At 45.0% G+C, this 17,506-nt stretch overlaps 2 protein-coding genes across 3 annotated transcripts; both read left to right on the forward strand.

Moving 5' to 3' along the window:
- Positions 1-2,390: 2,390 nt before the first annotated feature.
- rlim (ring finger protein, LIM domain interacting) lies at positions 2,391-9,904 on the forward strand. 2 transcript variants are annotated; one of them, XM_013133699.4, is made up of 4 exons: positions 2,391-2,538; positions 4,137-4,368; positions 4,902-5,015; positions 5,170-9,904. In XM_013133699.4, exons 2-4 carry the CDS (start codon positions 4,200-4,202, stop codon positions 7,521-7,523), a joined length of 2,637 nt encoding a protein of 878 aa, XP_012989153.3. In that variant the 5' UTR covers positions 2,391-2,538; positions 4,137-4,199; the 3' UTR covers positions 7,524-9,904. The 2 variants fall into 2 exon arrangements, with proteins under 2 accessions (XP_012989153.3, XP_010902067.4); XM_010903765.5 differs by having other exon boundaries at positions 2,392-2,538; positions 4,134-4,368.
- A 1,207-nt stretch (positions 9,905-11,111) lies between these two features.
- Positions 11,112-13,230, forward strand: glod5 (glyoxalase domain containing 5). Its single transcript, XM_010903777.3, has 4 exons — positions 11,112-11,624; positions 12,019-12,186; positions 12,576-12,731; positions 13,007-13,230. Exons 1-4 carry the CDS (start codon positions 11,568-11,570, stop codon positions 13,148-13,150), a joined length of 525 nt encoding a protein of 174 aa, XP_010902079.1. The 5' UTR covers positions 11,112-11,567; the 3' UTR covers positions 13,151-13,230.
- The last annotated feature ends 4,276 nt before the right edge of the window (positions 13,231-17,506 follow it).

Raw genomic sequence — 17,506 nt, forward strand, 5'->3', positions numbered from 1 at the left:
CCACCTCAACTGACTCCTTTAGACGCAAAGGAGCAGCGGCTCTACTCCAAGTTCCTCACGGATGACCCAGCCTTCATGACCATAGGTGAGGGTAGGAAGGAAAATTGACCGGTATATCGAGAGCTTTGCCTTCCGGCTCAGCTCTCTTTTCGTCACAACCGTGCGGTAAAGCCAATGCAATTCCGCCCCTGCTGCTCCGATTCTCCGGCCAATTCTAGTGACTCGTTCAATTTTATTGTTCATTTGAAAGTTTGACAGCAGATTTCTAAAACATGACCACTTGCTTCACACCCGGGCCTCCAGCTCAGTTCTCTGGTCAACGTCTATGTAACATTCACAGAGAAAATAGATGAAGGCAGGAACACCATAAAGACGTGTTTATAACTGATAACTGAACCCCCACTATAATTATTAATATAGTTATTTGATTACTGATGTCATAAAAAAAACTGATGAAAGTAACGGAGCCGCTGCATTTGCCTAAGTCAAAAAGACTTGTGAACGACTGACTCCCTTCCGTTTCATTGTTCGATTGAACGGTTGTTTCGTTCATTTGAACAACTGGCAACAGTGTTCTACCCAACCACAGAATACGCTGTTAGTTTTACGCTCGCAAAGAAAAATAGATCAAGACAGTGGCATTATAAATACATGTTTGTAACAGATAATTGGACACATGGTAGGTCTAATTATAACTATGCTAATGTAATAGTTGATTTTTTATTGTAATGATAAACATAAGAAATCGTACACCAAGCCTTTGCCTAAGTAAAAGACTCGTTCAGGGTAGGCATTACGGACTGAAATGAACAAAATGACTCGTAAGATTCTAACTTTTTACTTAACGACTCGATAAGGTCAGAGTCAGTTGAAAGAGTCGAACTTCCCATCACTACTCTGGTGTGCCAAAGAATATGCCCAACACGCCAAACTTGAAATCTGATTCGTTAATAAATATGACAATCAACAACATGGTCCTGTTCACTTCAACTGCAGAGGGGATTCACTCAAAATTCTGATGGCCTCCAGTTTACACGGAGACTGCACAGGTGAAAAATCTGATTGGATAAAAGCTTAATATGAGCTGTACAAGAAGCAGCAGAAGTTAGGGAGAGTAGCATTGAAATTATGTTAATAGACTGGTGGGAATTAAATTTGTAAAATACATATAGCGTTAATGAAAACATATTAAATAATACAAATATAATTTTCTGATTCTGATCATATTTAGGCCAGCAGAGAAGTCATTGCTGGCCCTGACGGCCCACCACTGTAAACCATAAAGTAACATTAACAGAACCTCTCTGGTCAAACCATAAAGTACCATTAACAGAACCTCTCTGGTCAAACCATAAAGTACCATTAACAGAACCTCTCTGGTCAAACCATAAAGTACCATTAACAGTACCTCATTTGCCAAACCATAAAATACCATTAACAGTAATGTCTCTCAGCAAACTGTAACACAACATAAACAATATCTTCCTGTTGCATATTGTTTTTCTACTTTAGATTGGGGTTGGACATTGGATTTAGTATTTTAGGTGTTATTACATTTCTCATGTATTCTTAATGAATTGTTTGATCTTCAATCTCTAAAAGAGAGTGAATGCTTTAGGCCGTTTTAAAATACATTAACATACCACATATGAAAGGTTTAACATCAAATTACATCACACCACAGCCAAACATTTACTCCACAGTAATGTCCTCATGACACTATCAGTTGCATTCACACTGTGGTGCCTGATATTAATGTCTTTACTAGTACTTCTATAAGAGGGTGTGGAGTGGCCACTTGGCCTGTGAACAGTGTACTGTCCTTAATGACTATGTTTAAGTCATTCTCAAGGAGTCTTATCTGACTGAAGAGCATGATGATCCTCAAGCAACTCCAGATATTCTGAAGAGAGATGTGTATTCGAAATACCTCACTCTTCCCTAGTGAACTGACTGGACTACACAATAGTACACTATAAAATGGGGTTTAATAAGCCTAGAATATACCTGACTGGAATAGAAAATTGGGTTTAACTAGTCTAAAATGTATTTGACTAGATTAGTATAGTTTAATATGCCTAGAATTCACTTGACTGGACTCCATATTATGGATTCATTGGCCTAGAATTGTGCTAAATAATAGGGTTGAATTGGGATGGAATTCACCTGACTGTACTGCATAAAAGGGTTTAACAGGCCTGAACTGCTGAATAACTACGTGGAACAACCACACATCAGCAAAGTTAGTGCAAAAAAATGATTCAACAATGGGGGATGGTGGAGGCTGTATCTGCTTTATCTGTTTGTGACAATTCCACAACTCACCACACCGTAGCGCTGCAGTCAAAGCACTTTCCTTGGAGACCGACTAAAAACAAACCTCCTCCATACGTCTCATGCTCCCCCAGTTTCCGGAAGATCCGTGTACAATGATGGAGAAAATGGAATCCTGAGACCGTTCCTTACTAGGCAAGCAAATTTGCGAAAATAAAACTACGAGAGTCCAAGATAACGAATAACGATACCAATACAAGACAGGTACTATGTGAAGACATAACACATAACAATGTTATTCATTTGAGTTTCAATACGAAAGTGGGTTGTTCATTTGTGCTAACCTGTTAGCTGGCTAGGTAGCGGTCAACTAACGTTAGTTAGGAAGCTAGCTAGCTTGCTACGGTAATGTTAGCGCTTTGCAAGCAGCTAACGTTAGATAGCTGTGTTAGTCTTTTGGGTAAGAGGTGGCTTCATTTTTTTTGTTGACTATCTTGATAATTGGTATTGCTTATAATTCGCTATCGAACATAATGTAAATGTGATAATGTTAATCAGACTGCTAGCCATCAGTAATTGAACGTTGCCGACTTAGTTTCGTCTTAGTGAAAATGTCAGTCTTCCTTGTTGCTGATGTCATAAATCAGTCTGCTACGTTATCATTAGCCACATAACTAGCTCGTTAGCCTGCTGTATTTTCCGGAGGTATTTTTTCCTATACAGTACTAGTTAACTAGTTATAAACAACGACAAGTTACTCCCACCTGATACAATATTATTAAGCTCTCGTATTAGCGAATTTGTATTGTCTGAGGGGGTGTCAGCAGTTTAACGTACACAAAGGTATAAAAAGAGTTACTAGCTAACGTGCTAATTCCACAACGGACTGCAATTGAAAAGTTTGTCGTTAGCCTGCTAGCCAACGTTAACTGGTCTGCTAACTAGCCAAAGGTTTATACTGTACTGGGTAGCTGGTTGCATTTAATCACGTCAAGCGCAAATGTTAGCCAGGGTGACAACTTGGCATGTTTTAATAATGTTAAAATGTTTTTGGCCAATTGTTTAGTTCGTATGGTTTACGGTAAATGCGTTATCTAGGTAACATTAACAAGCCTACAATTGTGTAAATATTTTAGTTGGCATTGGTTCTTTGCTAACGTAAGGTAGCTAGTAGGCTAATACCTAGCACTCCAGATGATGCCATTTTGTTTTTCTCGACTTTGGTCTTACTGGCTATCTTCAGGTTCTTAATCAAATCAAGGGATTCTGTTTAGATAATTACTGCTTTCCAATAAGGTGAGGTATTGTATTGGAATAACGGAAAGCAAAAGCAAGCCAGGAATCATTTAACTTAACCTCTGTAACGTCTTCATTAATGAGACTTTACTGAACGCTAGCTAGTTTGCTAACAGGCTAGTTAACCTGTTCTGTTTTAGTTTGATCATGTCTTTTGGGTGAATAGAATATAACTTTATTTCCTTTTGGATCTTGTTGGGATCAAGTATTTCGTGTATTGGATGTGCAGTCTGTCAGGAATCTAATGGTAGTCTCCTGCCAGTGTCCATCACAACCTTCACCCAGTGTTTCGGCTATGCAACACTTCGGTTTGTGGGTCAGTCTGTTGTTACCGATGCAGCTGTGCATTTCCATTCTATCCCTGTTGTCCACCTGGTAAAGCTAGACAAGGATGACCGTGACTAACCTTTTAGAGCTTGGTTTCTCTAACTTCCTTTTCTGGAGTTTTACCGGGTCTACTCCAACTGTGATTTCTACCGGGTTGGCTACATGTCACTGAGACAACTTGTGTATAAAGAAGGAAGATGATGATTGATTACATATCAATGATGCATTGATTCCAGCAGCTGGATCGTGGTGGCTCGGCGAAAGACAGCGGTACTATTCAACCTATTTCCCCTTGACACCTGATGGAGGGCTCAGACAGTTCCGAGCCAGGCAGCAGTGACCAACCCGAGGCCCAGCGAAGGAGGCAGCGGGACCGCCTCGACCGGGAGGAGGCCTTTTACCAGTTTGTCAACAACCTGAGTGAGCCTGACTACCGTCTGATGAGGGACAACAACCTGCTGGGCACCCCAGGTAGGTGACTGATAGACACCACTATTACACCTATAGGGTGGGCTGTTGATAGAGCTCATTGTGGCCACAGGACAGGCTGGACTTATAAACACTTGGTTTTGAGTCTCGTTGTTCTGTTTGGTTGTTTTTCAGTTTTTTTTCTTCTCTAGATTGTAGAGTTGGACATTGTATTTACTTAGTTTTTTGGTGGGCAGCTTTTTAGATTGGCTATATAAGGTCGTTTTCTCAGGTTTGAGTTTTTCTTGTTATGATGTGCTGAAAAACCCAAAGCCTGAGGACAACCGAAGATGCCCCATCCAGGCCAGTGGAGTGGGAGGGGGGCAGTAAGTTTGGAGCGTCTGCTAACAGAGCACCTTGCCTGCGGAGAGCAGTGAGAGGACAGGGCCTGTCCTGGTAAGTCTGGTGGTTCTCTGTCCTGTTGCTGTGTTACCTGGAGACATGCTACAGCTCTATGGGCCAATGCTGTGGTAGTTATGTTACTAAATGAATGAGGTCACCATCTGTATACTAAGCTGTGGTTTTGTCTCTCCTAGGTGAGATCACTGCAGATGAGTTGTTGAGTCGGCTGCAACAGATTAAGGATGGGCTGGAGCAGCAGCCGGTCCGAAACGACAGCACCAGCGTTGAGACTGGAGAAACAACAGGAGGTACGACTGGACTGCGTCCCCTCCTGGGTTTACTGCACGGCACCATATAGGGATTATGATTCTGCTTTGCTTTTGTCAGCCCTACGCAGACACATTCTGGCAGTGTCGCATGTTTATGTTCTAGAATGCTGACATGTCCTCTTTGTCCCATCAGAGCCAATGGAAGGCCCAGAGGACCCTTCTAATGGCGACACGCTCCTTGATTGGCTGAATACCGTCAGGCGGACAGGCAACACCACACGCAGTGGTCACCGAGGCAACCAGTCATGGCGGGCGGTCAGCAGGACTAACCCCAACAGCGGAGACTTCCGGTTCAGCCTGGAAATCAACGTTAACCGCAGCCTGGCTGAGCAGCAGGCTCGTGCTGAGGCTGAGGGAGAAGTTCATGAGGACGTCCCAGCAGGGCCACCTGGACCTGGGGTGGATATCCTAACAGAGACTGGGGCTGAGGTAGAGACTCCCATGGAGACTGGTGAGGTGGTGGAGGAGCCAGTAGTGGAAGACCTGGCCGTCATAGTGGAGCCAGAGTCTCCCATAGAGGCTGAAGCAGAGATGGAGCCTGAAATGGCGATAAACCTTGAAGCTGAAGCGGCGATGGGGCCTGAAGCTGAGGCGGCGATGGGGCCTGAAGCTGAGGCGGCGATGGGGCCTGAAGCTGAGGCGGCGATGGGGCCAGAAGCTGTTGCGGCCGTGGGGCCAGAAGCTGTTGCGGCCGTGGGGCCAGAAGCTGTTGCGGCCGTGGGGCCAGAAGCTGTTGCGGCCGTGGGGCCAGAAGCTGTTGCGGCCGTGGGGCCAGAAGCTGTTGCGGCCGTGGGGCCAGAAGCTGTTGCGGCCGTGGGGCCTGAAGCTGTTGCGGCCGTGGGGCCTGAAGCTGTTGCGGCCGTGGGGCCTGAAGCTGTTGCGGCCGTGGGGCCTGAAGCTGTTGCGGCCGTGGAGCCTGAAGCTGTTGCGGCCGTGGAGCCTGAAACTGAAGCGGCCGTGGAGCCTGAAACTGAAGCGGCCGTGGAGCCTGAAGTGGCTTTGGAACCAGAAGCAGAATCAGCCTTGGTGCCTGAATTAGACTTAGAGCCTGAAGCTGAAGCAGCCATGGAGCCCGAAGCTGAAATGGAGGTGATTCCAGAGTTGGTAGCCGAAGTCCTCCCAACTTCCTCTCTTTTAGCCACCAGCCCCTCTACCTCCCGACCCTGCAGCCCAGTGATCCAGGGTCCCACTCCAGCTCCTGCAGCCTCCGACCCCCCCAGCCCTTCTGAGGAGCCCCCGCGACGCGGCCAGAGACGAGCCCGCAGCCGTAGCCCAGAGCAGCGCCGGACCAGGGCTCGTACCGCTCGGAGCCGCTCACCCCTCACCCTGGACAGATTGGACGGGCTCCCACACCCACGCCACCTACCCCCACCCTCCCACAGCCTCCTGCCCCCCCAGGCACCCACAGAGGGCAGCTCCAGGACTCGACAGCACATTCTGTCCCGGCAGAGCACTGCAGAGCACGAGGCTCAGGCGGCAGGAACAGGGGCCCCTGGGCTAGAGCCTGTAGCCGGCCCGGAGCCCCCTACTGCTCCGCCCCTGGAAGGAGAGGCCCAGGGTGGGGAGGGAGGAGCCGGGCGGCGCCCCCCCACCATCATGTTGGATCTGCAGGTTCGTCGCGTGCGTCCAGGTGAGTACCGCCAGAGGGACAGCATCGCTAACAGGACCCGCTCGCGCTCCCAGAACTCCAACAACACCTTCCTGTACGAGAGCGAGCGAGGTGGATTCCGCAGGACCTTCTCCCGGTCGGAGCGTGCCGGTGTGAGGACCTACGTCAGCACCATTCGGATCCCCATTCGGAGGATCAGTGACGCCGGGCTGGGCGAGGCCACCTCCATGGCGCTACAGACCATGATACGCCAGATCATGACGGGCTTCGGGGAGCTCAGCTACTTCATGGACTCGGACTCTGACTCCTCGGATTCGAACCGCGGAGCCGGCAACGCAGCCGGGACTGCCGACCTGGCAGAAGCCCTCAGTGCTCCAGAGGGAGGGGTTATGGCGGAGCCTGCCGTCAGTTTGGGTGGGCCTAGTTTGGGAGGCGTTGCCGGGGAAGCGAGGACAGAGGGGGGGGAGGAGGTGCTCGGTGTTGGTCTGGGACCAGGGGTAGGGTTAGGGCTCGGGGGTAACCCTCGGGAGGGCAGAGCTCGGCCTCGTGCCCCCGTCAACTTGGAGGAACCAGGTTCACTGCCCTTTCTGCGCCTCGCACACTTCTTCCTCCTCAACGACGAGGATGAAGAGCAGCCCAGGGGCCTCACCAAGGAGCAGATCGACAACCTCTCCACCAGGAACTTCGGGGAGAGCGACGCGCTGAAGACGTGCAGCGTGTGCATCACAGAGTACGCTGAGGGCAACAAGTTGAGGAAGCTCCCGTGTTCCCATGAATACCATGTCCACTGTATCGACCGCTGGCTGTCTGAGAACTCCACCTGTCCCATCTGCCGACGCGCCGTCCTGGTGTCCACCAACCGCGAGAGTGTGGTCTAACCGGCTGCTTCTAAACAGGGTCAGGGGTCAGTTCCTGTTCAGAGGACCTCTCTTTCTCTTAGTCACACCATTTACATCGTTCATGTTTTTTCTTTTTAGGCCGTCAGTGAGTTTTGTCTGACGGTGCTGCAGAGGTTCGGCAGACATATTGGACAGACAGATGGACCCTGGCAGACTGACAGGTCACAGTGACACATGGTGCTCTTAATGACTCTGTAGAAGTGACAGGAGCGCTGTGAAAGACTGGCTGCAGACAGACTGGAGACCGACAGAGGAAGACCACTGTCGAGACACATCCCACGCTTCCCTAAAGACCGGCGGAGGGGACAGACCCCCCAACTCTGCCTAAACACAGAAACCACAAGACTAACAGGATTTCTCGATACTCTGGAATGGCTCACAGACTGTTGGTGTGTCCATTCTTGCTGAATTTGTTTTTAAGTTAAACTTGTAGAATGTTGTACATGCTTTATAGGGAGAACACAAGGTACCACTTGGATTCTGTTGGGAATGCTTAGTGCTCCGTTGATTTGGAATCATATGAATGGCTTCATATTCATGAGATTGGAATTATGGGATCAATAATCATGCTTGTTGAGTGTGTGTGAGTGTTTGTGTGTTTGTGTGTGTGTGAGTGTTTGTGTGTGTGAGAGTGTGTGTGTGTGTGTGTGTGTGTGGCCTAGCCCTGCTCTAGGCAATCAGATGGTGTCACATTAGCTGTTCCTTCTGAACCTCTCACAGTACTGGTGTTGATCACATTCATTATGGTCTGAAGATTAAATTGGTCCTAGAACAGCACTCCTATGAGACATATTTTCAAGGGGGCTTGAATTATAGTAGCCACACAGTGATCCTTCCCCCTTGTGATGTCATTACAATATAACCTAACCCATTGGTTCTGCAAAATTATGAACAGGAAGTGAACAGATTGTTCCATTATGTCCTCATCCCAAAAACAACATTAATAGTTCCAGGGGTTGTTTAATTAAGCATTTGACTGTTCAGTAGGCCTCTACCACCAGTCTAGGACTGTGCCCTGACCCTGGTCCTGTTCAGTAGGCCTCTACCACCAGTCTAGGACTGTTCCCTGACCCTGGTCCAGTTCAGTAGGCCTCTACCACCAGTCTAGGACTGTGCCCTGACCCTGGTCCTGTTCAGTAGGCCTCTACCACCAGTCTAGGACTGTTCCCTGACCCTGGTCCAGTTCAGTAGGCCTCTACCACCAGTCTAGGACTGTGCCCTGACCCTGGTCCTGTTCAGTAGGCCTCTACCACCAGTCTAGGACTGTTCCCTGACCCTGGTCCTGTTCAGTAGGCCTCTACCACCAGTCTAGGACTGTTCCCTGACCCTGGTCCAGTTCAGTAGGCCTCTACCACCAGTCTAGGACTGTGCCCTGACCCTGGTCCAGTTCAGTAGGCCTCTACCACCAGTCTAGGACTGTGCCCTGACCCTGGTCCAGTTCAGTAGGCCTCTACCACCAGTCTAGGACTGTGCCCTGACCCTGGTCCAGTTCAGTAGGCCTCTACCACCAGTCTAGGACTGTGCCCTGACCCTGGTCCAGTTCAGTAGGCCTCTACCACCAGTCTAGGACTGTTCCCTGACACTGGTCCAGTTCAGTAGGCCTCTACCACCAGTCTAGGACTGTGCCCTGACCCTGGTCCAGTTCAGTAGGCCTCTACCACCAGTCTAGGACTGTTCCCTGACACTGGTCCAGTTCAGTAAGCCTCTACCACGAAGACAGACATCTTCTGGAACATCAGTGCAATTATTACAACATGGAAGAGAGGAAAACAAACTGTGATATTCTAAACTTTTTTTATTATTATTATTATTTCGAAAATATTGTAGACTGTGAATATTCACACTTTAATGAAGACTTGTTTCCTTGTTAAGCATTTCACTTTCCTAGAGGTTGGTTTATGTCTGTTCTGAAAGCACTATGTCCCTAAAAGTGTAGGAGCCAATACATGGGCGTTAAATACGCTCAAGGGTGTGCAGTGTTTTGTGCCATGATGACATCACATTCTATAGATTCTAAGTGTTCTCACAGTTGTCGTTGTGGTTACCTCCCTTTATAAATAAAGTTTTGGATTGTTGAATTGCTGTTATTGTTGATAATGGCCATTTGTAAATGAAATGTATCCTAACTCTTGCATTGTTACCCTAGTATAGGCTGGCTGTCTCTGCGTCATAGCCTGCTGTAGGGAGCTATGTTCAATGTGTTCTCAATGACGTTTCCTATATAGGGCCTGGTCTGAGGTCGAGTATGGGACCTGGTCTGAGGTGCTGTACTGTGTAGGGAATAGGTTGGCGTTTGGGACACAATGTTGAATTATTTTGTCAAATAAACAGGTTTTACTACAGAGCATTGTAGTCACACATTGTGTTGCCTGTGTGGTGTTTTAGACTGTAAGACTGTTGTATGGTTGTTACCCAGTCCAGGACTGCATCCCTTTAGGCTCTGTTCTAAAGGAGTCCACTATATAGGGAACCGGACTCTGTTCTAAAGGTGTCCACTATATAGGGAACCGGACTCTCTTCTAAAGGAGTCCATTATATAGGGAACCGGACTCTGTTCTAAAGGAGTCCACTATATAGGGAACAGGGATCTGTTCTAAAGGAGTCCACTATATAGGGAACCGGACTCTGTTCTAAAGGAGTCCACTATATAGGGAACCGGACTCTGTTCTAAAGGAGTCCACTATACAATTGTGCTCTTAAGTTTGCATATTCTGGCAGATATTGTGAAATGTTGACATTGATTTTGAAAATATGAATGATCATGCATATCCTTATTGAAGGATAGTGATCATATAAAGCAATTTGTTATCACATAGCTGTTTGGCTCTTTTTTAAATCATGATAACAGAAATCACCCAAATGGGACCAAAAGTTTACATACCCTTGAATGTTTGGCCTTGCTACAGACACACAAGTGGAAATGGTAATTAAAGGTGAAAATACCCACACCTGTGGCTTTTCAAATTGGAATTAGTGTCTGTATAAATAGTCAATTAGTTTGTTAGCTCTCATGTAGATGCCCTGAGCAGGCTAGATACTGAGCCATGGGGAGCGAAAAGAACTGTGTAATGAGGTAATGGAACTTTATAAAGAAGGAAAATTATATAAAAAGATATCCAAAGCCTTGCAAATGCCAGTTAGTACTGTTCAATTACTTATTAACAAGTGGAACATTTGGGGATCTCTTGATACCAAGAAAGATTTCAGCCAAACTGCTGGAAGAATTGTTTGGGATACAAAGAAAAACCCACAGGTAACCTCAGGAGAAATACAGGCTGCTCTGAAAAAGGCTGCTCTGTCGTTGTTTCCAGGAGAACAATACAATGCTCCCTGGTCGATATGCCATTTTTCTATAAATTGATTCCCAGTTCACACTTAAACAACCAGGTGAGAATAGAAACTAACCTAATTAGTAAACACAAGGTGAGAGCGAAAACCTGCAGACGCTCTGCTTTCCGGGGAACTGTTTCAACACCCCTGTCCTACACAGTTCACGTGCTTCAGATCAGTTTGTAAAGCTGCTAGCAGCCTCTCCTTTCCTAGGGGGCCACAGCTGAGACAGTCCCTAAAGCTACGTGATCTCAGTCAGGGTACGCGATTTGTATATATAAAGATATGTGCGTAAAACCCCAATAGATAATATCAATTAAGATTGGCAAGCTTTGTAAATAACGTTGGAATAAACAACGTTCAGATGGAGCAGATGTACTTTGACAACATGACATTGCCTTTTTACACTTTGCTTGTGTTGATTAATCAAGTAGCACGTACCAGGAAGACAAACGCGGGTCATTACGGTAAGGTCGAGACTTAGGGTTGAATCGCCCACCTTACCGGTCTTGCAAGAAAGCAGATATTTTCGTTTTTCAACTTATTGAAAGTAAAGAATAGATTCGGGGAACACGGTGTAGGCGTTTCATATTTGGCCCACTACGTGTATATCGGGCGTAATTTGAGAGTAGTGTGAATAAGAAGGAAGTGAATGCCAAAATTATTCGTTCGTTTTCCACGGGAAAAGCCACGATGTCGCTCCGGACTGTGGGTTCTCACATAATGCATTTCTGTGGAAGTTACCGCCAGGTAAGACTGATAGCTGTCATGATTTGTGGAAAGGAACATTTATTATGGTTATCACTTAAAAGAGAGATGTGATCATCATCGCGCAGTATATCTATTTAAATTTAATGTACATTTGAGTCCAAATACAGTATAACACTGTTAAAACACATTTAGACTACCTCTTTGGACATATAAATTGTGTTGTCAACTGGAGCCAAAGCGGTTTCTGTTCACCGATTAACCGTAAATAACCGAATAGTAAGGCAAAGAGGCTCAGGCTACTGTAACCCAGGTGTTTGAATGCATTGTAGTATTACTTAGGTCGACCACATAGAGGCGCTGTCTACAAGCTCATGTTAATATAAGACCAGTACATGCTGAACTACGTTCACACACCGATCTCGTCCCTACTCAGCCCCTGTCATGTCGACTCCGCTCAGAGGGGATGCGGGCAGTGCGGCTTAAGAGCTCCAGCCCTGTAACCGTGAGCCATCTGGATCACCTGGTGTTAACGGTGAAGAGCATTCCAGAAACATGCACCTTCTATTCCAGTGTCCTCGGTATGAAGGTCATAACATTTAAGGTACCTGGCGCTGAGACCTCTTTTTCATCGATCATTAATCAAATGTATTTATAAAGCCCTTTTTACATCAGCAATTGTCACAGTGCTTTTACAAAACACTGGCCTTAAACTCAAGGAGCAAAACACAGTAGTGTTGCATTTCAGTGGCTAAGAATACCCCCTAAGAAGGCTGAAATAAGAAACCTAGAGAGGACCCAGGCTCAGAGGGGTGACTAATTTGATTAGTCTATTAACCACGGTTTGTATGGTTTTCTAACTCCCTTCCATGCTCTCCAGAGCAGTTTCCACAGTTAAGGTCATCATAGATTAACCTTCCCACTAAAATACCGCCACAGTTTGCCTCTACCCAGTCCTGATCTTTTTCTTGTCTGTCTTCGTTTGTATCCCAGGGTGGTCGTAAGGCTTTGGTTTTTGGACAGCAGAAGCTGAATTTGCACCAGGTGGGCCAGGAGTTTGAACCCAAAGCCTGGCGTCCCACATCCGGATCAGCTGATCTCTGTCTAATCACCCTGACCCCGTTGACTGCTGTGGCAGCACACCTCCAGGTCACACAGCCAGTTTTCATACGTCCTTGAAATCACCCCAAAAATATTCCCCATCCAATTATTTGTGGATGAATGTAACCATAAACCCAATCCTAAACCTCAGAAACGTAAGATAACTTCAGCCTAATTCTAACCCCAATTCTAACCTTTAACCTGAACTTTGACTCCAGTTTGAGTCCTACACCTGAACCTTTTGGATATACTTGTCTTCCAGTAGAATGATATTCTCCCATGTGTCTGTCTGCTGTGTCTGTCTGCCATGTCTCTGTCTGCAGGCTAGTGGTGTGGAGATTGAGGAGGGTCCGGTAGAGAGGAGTGGGGCTGTTGGTCCAATCACGTCGCTCTACTTCAGAGACCCAGATAACAACCTCATAGAGGTTTCCAACTACAACAGAACAACAGAAGACAACAAGTCTTAGACCTGCCTTCAACCCATAACAGACCAACAGAATATGTACAGTTTTGCATAAAAGTTGGTTATTAAAAAGCTTTTCTTTTACTTCTCTTGTACTGGCCTTTCTTTTCTACTTAAGCCGAAAGCTTTGTTTGGCCTAGAACACGTTGTGAGGTGGAACCATATAAAAAGTAGTTATGGCCTCTCTATTTTTTTATGGCCACTTTGTTAAATGCGTCACCATCTACTTACATGGGATATTTTCACCTCTGACCCGTGTTTTTATTAAAACGACTGTTCATTTACAAAGTTAATGTAGCAGGCAGCTATTATCATCCCACAGCAAATAATGGCTCTGTTATTTCCGTCCCGCTGCTGCAGTTATTGTTAACAGGAGATCCCGTCAGGCGCTAGCTTCAGTCCAGATACTATCAGCAAGCTGCCGCAGGCCATGAATGCACTGGCCGTGTTCTTACACAGTGCAGCCCTTATGCCTAGGGTCCATAGGGCATTGTAGGGAATAGAGGCCCATTTGGGGCACTGCCTCTAATTATCCTGCCCCTCTATTTTGAGAAGTGTAGTGTGGTCCCAAAAACATCTTCCCAATGGGGCACTGATGTAAAGCAGAGCACTAGATTGGAGATAGAATGTGTCCTGCCTGAATGGTCTCCGTGGTAATGAGACAAGCAGAGCACTAGATTGGAGATAGAATGTGTCCTGCCTGAATGGTCTCCGTGGTAATGAGACAAGCAGAGCACTAGATTGGAGATAGAATGTGTCCTGCCTGAATGGTCTCCGTGGTAATGAGACAAGCAGAGCTTGGCTTTTTTAAGTTCCTTTAAATAGTATGTGTACATGTTAAAAACTAGCTACTTATTTATGTGCAATATTATTCACTGAGCACAGCGTCTATCAGTGGGGAACCGTCAGAGCCCTCTACACCCTCAGAGAGGGCCTACGGATAGATGCAAATCGCTATATATATTTTTCTATATTAATATTAGCAATTTGGTTTTCATTGGTTTAATATTTTTTGTCTTTATTGTAATGATCTTGAATTTCTTCAGTTTGTGTTGGAAAAAGAAGGGTTAATATCCAATATATCCAATCAGACTTTTTCTTTGGTAGTCTCTTGGTAGACATGATCTAGCTGTGCTCAATACTCATTGGCTAGGCCCTTAGGCTTTGAATAGAAGGCACCAGCCAACGTCATTGACATTGACTTCAATTAGAGCAGCATTTTGGAATGAAAGTATAATCAACCAATCACAAATTGTCTTGTAATAGGTGGAACAATTGAAAGACACCTCAAGGCTTTCTAGAGGGCCTAAGTATACGTCACTAATTCAGAGCCAATAGCAACCCTTATCTTGTTTTCTCACGCTTGAGCCGAGCTAGCTGGCTGGTTTTTACCAGTGACGGTACTATACATAAGGATGGCGATGGCCAGGCCGTCAGTCCTGGCTTTGATTTCAGTCAAACTTTTTTTGGATTTAAAATCAAAAGACAAGCTACATGAACCTGCCATTATCCATTTCACGACGAAGGCCAGTAGAATGAATGATAATCATAGTGGTGAGTGGATTTTTTGTTTTCATCTACAGCTTGCTTTTTGTGGTTTTTCTGGTTAATATCATTTTGAATACAATGTGTAAAATATTATTTACATTTTTATATCGCTGGTTGTGTTGTGGTAAAAAACAAAGGTAATGATGTTGCAGTTGGAAGTACAGGGTAAATTACATTTCTTGTTTTGGTTCATGTTTTTATTTTTGCATGCTGGATATTGAATACAGCGCAACTTTTCTCTGACAGCATATACTGTCCACGGTCTTGAAACAATGTGAGAAGTTGTGGTTGAATTTATTCCGTCACTGTTTGAGTGACTGTTTTGGCTAATGTTTCTTTGAAACAACACAACCGTATTTTCTAACGTATCGATATTTGCAACCGTTGTGTACGTGTGCTGCTTCTGTGAGCCACAGCCGAGGCCTGGCTTAGGACCATTTGACTCTTTCATCAAATTATTGCTTCTACGTAGGTCAGCAAAATAAAGGTCTCAAGTCATGCTCTGAATACACAGGCATCCGATATGTATTTCTTCAGATCTTTTTCCTCTACTGGGGCCCTAGTTCCAATAGTCATGGTTCACCACTGGTGTCTATAACAAGTCTACACCACCCTTGAACGTTTTCACATTTTCCAACATGGCGTACTCTACACTTTTAAGGGGATTTGTTTCATTATCGTGTTATTAAATGATATATTAAAACACACAGCTGAAGTATTATTGAGATGAGACAGCTGAAGGTCTGAACCCTGTTTGTTTGGTGGAAGCACATTTAGCAATAAGTGAAGTTGTTAGTTGGGTTAGCTTTCTTTGCACACCTATATTTGGCAATGTTGAACCATACTTATTTACAAAACCATCCCTTTGCAGTGGTCCCTTTGCAGTTATACATAGTTTTCTGTATAATGCTCCATTCATTTTCCATTCCATCCTGCCCCCGTTTCTGACATTGAGAAACATCCCCATTACATGATGCTGCCACCTTGCGTGCCTAACACTAATATTGGTGTTCATTGAGTGATGTCAATTGATGGATGTGGCCAAGAACCATATGGACAAATTTAACAGAGCTGATCTAGTGAGCATAGGACCTCAGACTGTCCTGAAGATGAATCTTAAAGCACAACAAAAGGGGAACATTTTGAACGTGGGTGGTGACTTTCTATACCCACTGAGACCACTGCACCTTTTTCTTTATAAAATAGTTGAAAAGGAAAGTTTCGAGTGAGAAACAGAAGCGTTCAATTTGCAGTGGTCTCTTAATTTTAACCCCACTGTTCCTCACTCAAAACCTTCCTTTTCTACTTTTTTGGAAAGGAAAGAAAAAGGTGCCGTGTTCACTTAATTTTTCTGGAGCTGTATCTACTTGTGATCCATCTTGGTGATCGCTGTCAGATGTTCATCACCCTATCTGAGACCTTTCGAAATAATGGTCCCTAGGGTCTTTATTTATGATTTAGCCATATATCCAATGCAGCTCCAGTTGGACACGTTCAGTCTTTCCCCAATTGTACAGGCCACTGGATTCAACCCAAGTTCTTTCGATAATGAAATTCTAATAACCATCATTATCACTAATATGCAAAATGTCAATACACTAAAATAATTTGAAAAACAAAGGAAGAATTCTACAAACAACAATTGTCTGCCAAAGGTTTGGATCACAAACAAATATAGAACTTTTTATCATAATTTATCATATTCTATATCAAACCTCTCCCTCAGACCTTTATTATAACATGGGTCTGTATTCTACATCTAACCTGTTTAGTACTCCACTGCCAGGCAGTCCAAACCAGTTATTAGAAACACTCGGCCTTGGAATTTCCAGTAAAACAACCAGAGTCCACATATCTGGTGTCACAGGAGTCCTTTGAACTGTATTTAATGGAATGGATTCACTGCAGATGACTGCTAAAGACCTGCGTCACTGAACACCCCAGGCCATTCTGAGCCTACACCCTGGCACCTGAGAGGCGGAAGTCATTGCTCACTGCATCAATAGTCCCAGACACAAAGCTGTAAAACCCATCAACCACCCACTGTTTTATCCCAGAGGATATTCCCAGCCCATCATTCTAGGATTGAAAAGACACTGAAATGTCGAGCAGGGGATGTGTAGAATTAGAGATAGAGACAGGAGGATTCCTCATGTTCTGGGTGGGATGGCTCAGCATTGTGCATCTCTTTGTTCTGTGGTCTGTGAAGAGAAACCGGTGCAGTCTGTCCTTCATGAATAAGGTCATTGTAACGATTCATTGCGTTTGTTCACATGATAGTTTCCACCTTGTTTCCTCTGATTCTGTCTTTGTACTCCAACCTGTGAGTTTCTCTTTTACTAACAGTCATCAGGGTTTTTTTCAGTGAAGCAAAGTTTATCTGTTAATAAAATTATTGTGTCTGAAATAATGATCGCATACCCGGTTGTCAAGGGTGAGAGTAATTCAATTATTTATTGCAGCATTAGATAGTCTAGTCCATGAGGTTATGGAGCCGGTCTTCCTTACACAACCTCAATCTCATCTCACTCAATCTCAAAGAAACTTCCGGTTGTTCTCACCTTTATAGTTATCTATACCTAAACAAGCATACACTTCGACACACACCCAGCAGTATGTCCCTAACAAACACGTGCACACACCCACACACACACAATTGTTTTCTATGCTTGTATGGACCAGAAGAAATATGGCTTATTTTCCCTATCCCTTAACAATGACCCTAACCTTATCCCCAATAACCCAACATTCATGCCTAAACTTAACATAACCCTAAACCCAACCTGTATTGCCTAAATCTAAAACAAACACC

Source organism: Esox lucius, chromosome 4 (genome assembly GCF_011004845.1).
Source record: "Esox lucius isolate fEsoLuc1 chromosome 4, fEsoLuc1.pri, whole genome shotgun sequence".
Taxonomy (NCBI): Eukaryota; Metazoa; Chordata; class Actinopteri; order Esociformes; family Esocidae; genus Esox; species Esox lucius.

Bases quoted from the DNA above. Each gene is read 5' to 3' on its own strand.
- rlim (XM_013133699.4), top strand. From the start codon at position 4,200: ATGGAGGGCTCAGACAGTTCCGAGCCAGGCAGCAGTGACCAACCCGAG. The intron at 4,369-4,901 runs GTAGGTGACTGA...TGTCTCTCCTAG, and splicing joins CAACCTGCTGGGCACCCCAG to GTGAGATCACTGCAGATGAG. The intron at 5,016-5,169 runs GTACGACTGGAC...TTGTCCCATCAG, and splicing joins GACTGGAGAAACAACAGGAG to AGCCAATGGAAGGCCCAGAG.
- glod5 (XM_010903777.3), top strand. From the start codon at position 11,568: ATGTCGCTCCGGACTGTGGGTTCTCACATAATGCATTTCTGTGGAAGT. The intron at 11,625-12,018 runs GTAAGACTGATA...GTCCCTACTCAG, and splicing joins TCTGTGGAAGTTACCGCCAG to CCCCTGTCATGTCGACTCCG. The intron at 12,732-13,006 runs GTCACACAGCCA...CTCTGTCTGCAG, and splicing joins CTGTGGCAGCACACCTCCAG to GCTAGTGGTGTGGAGATTGA.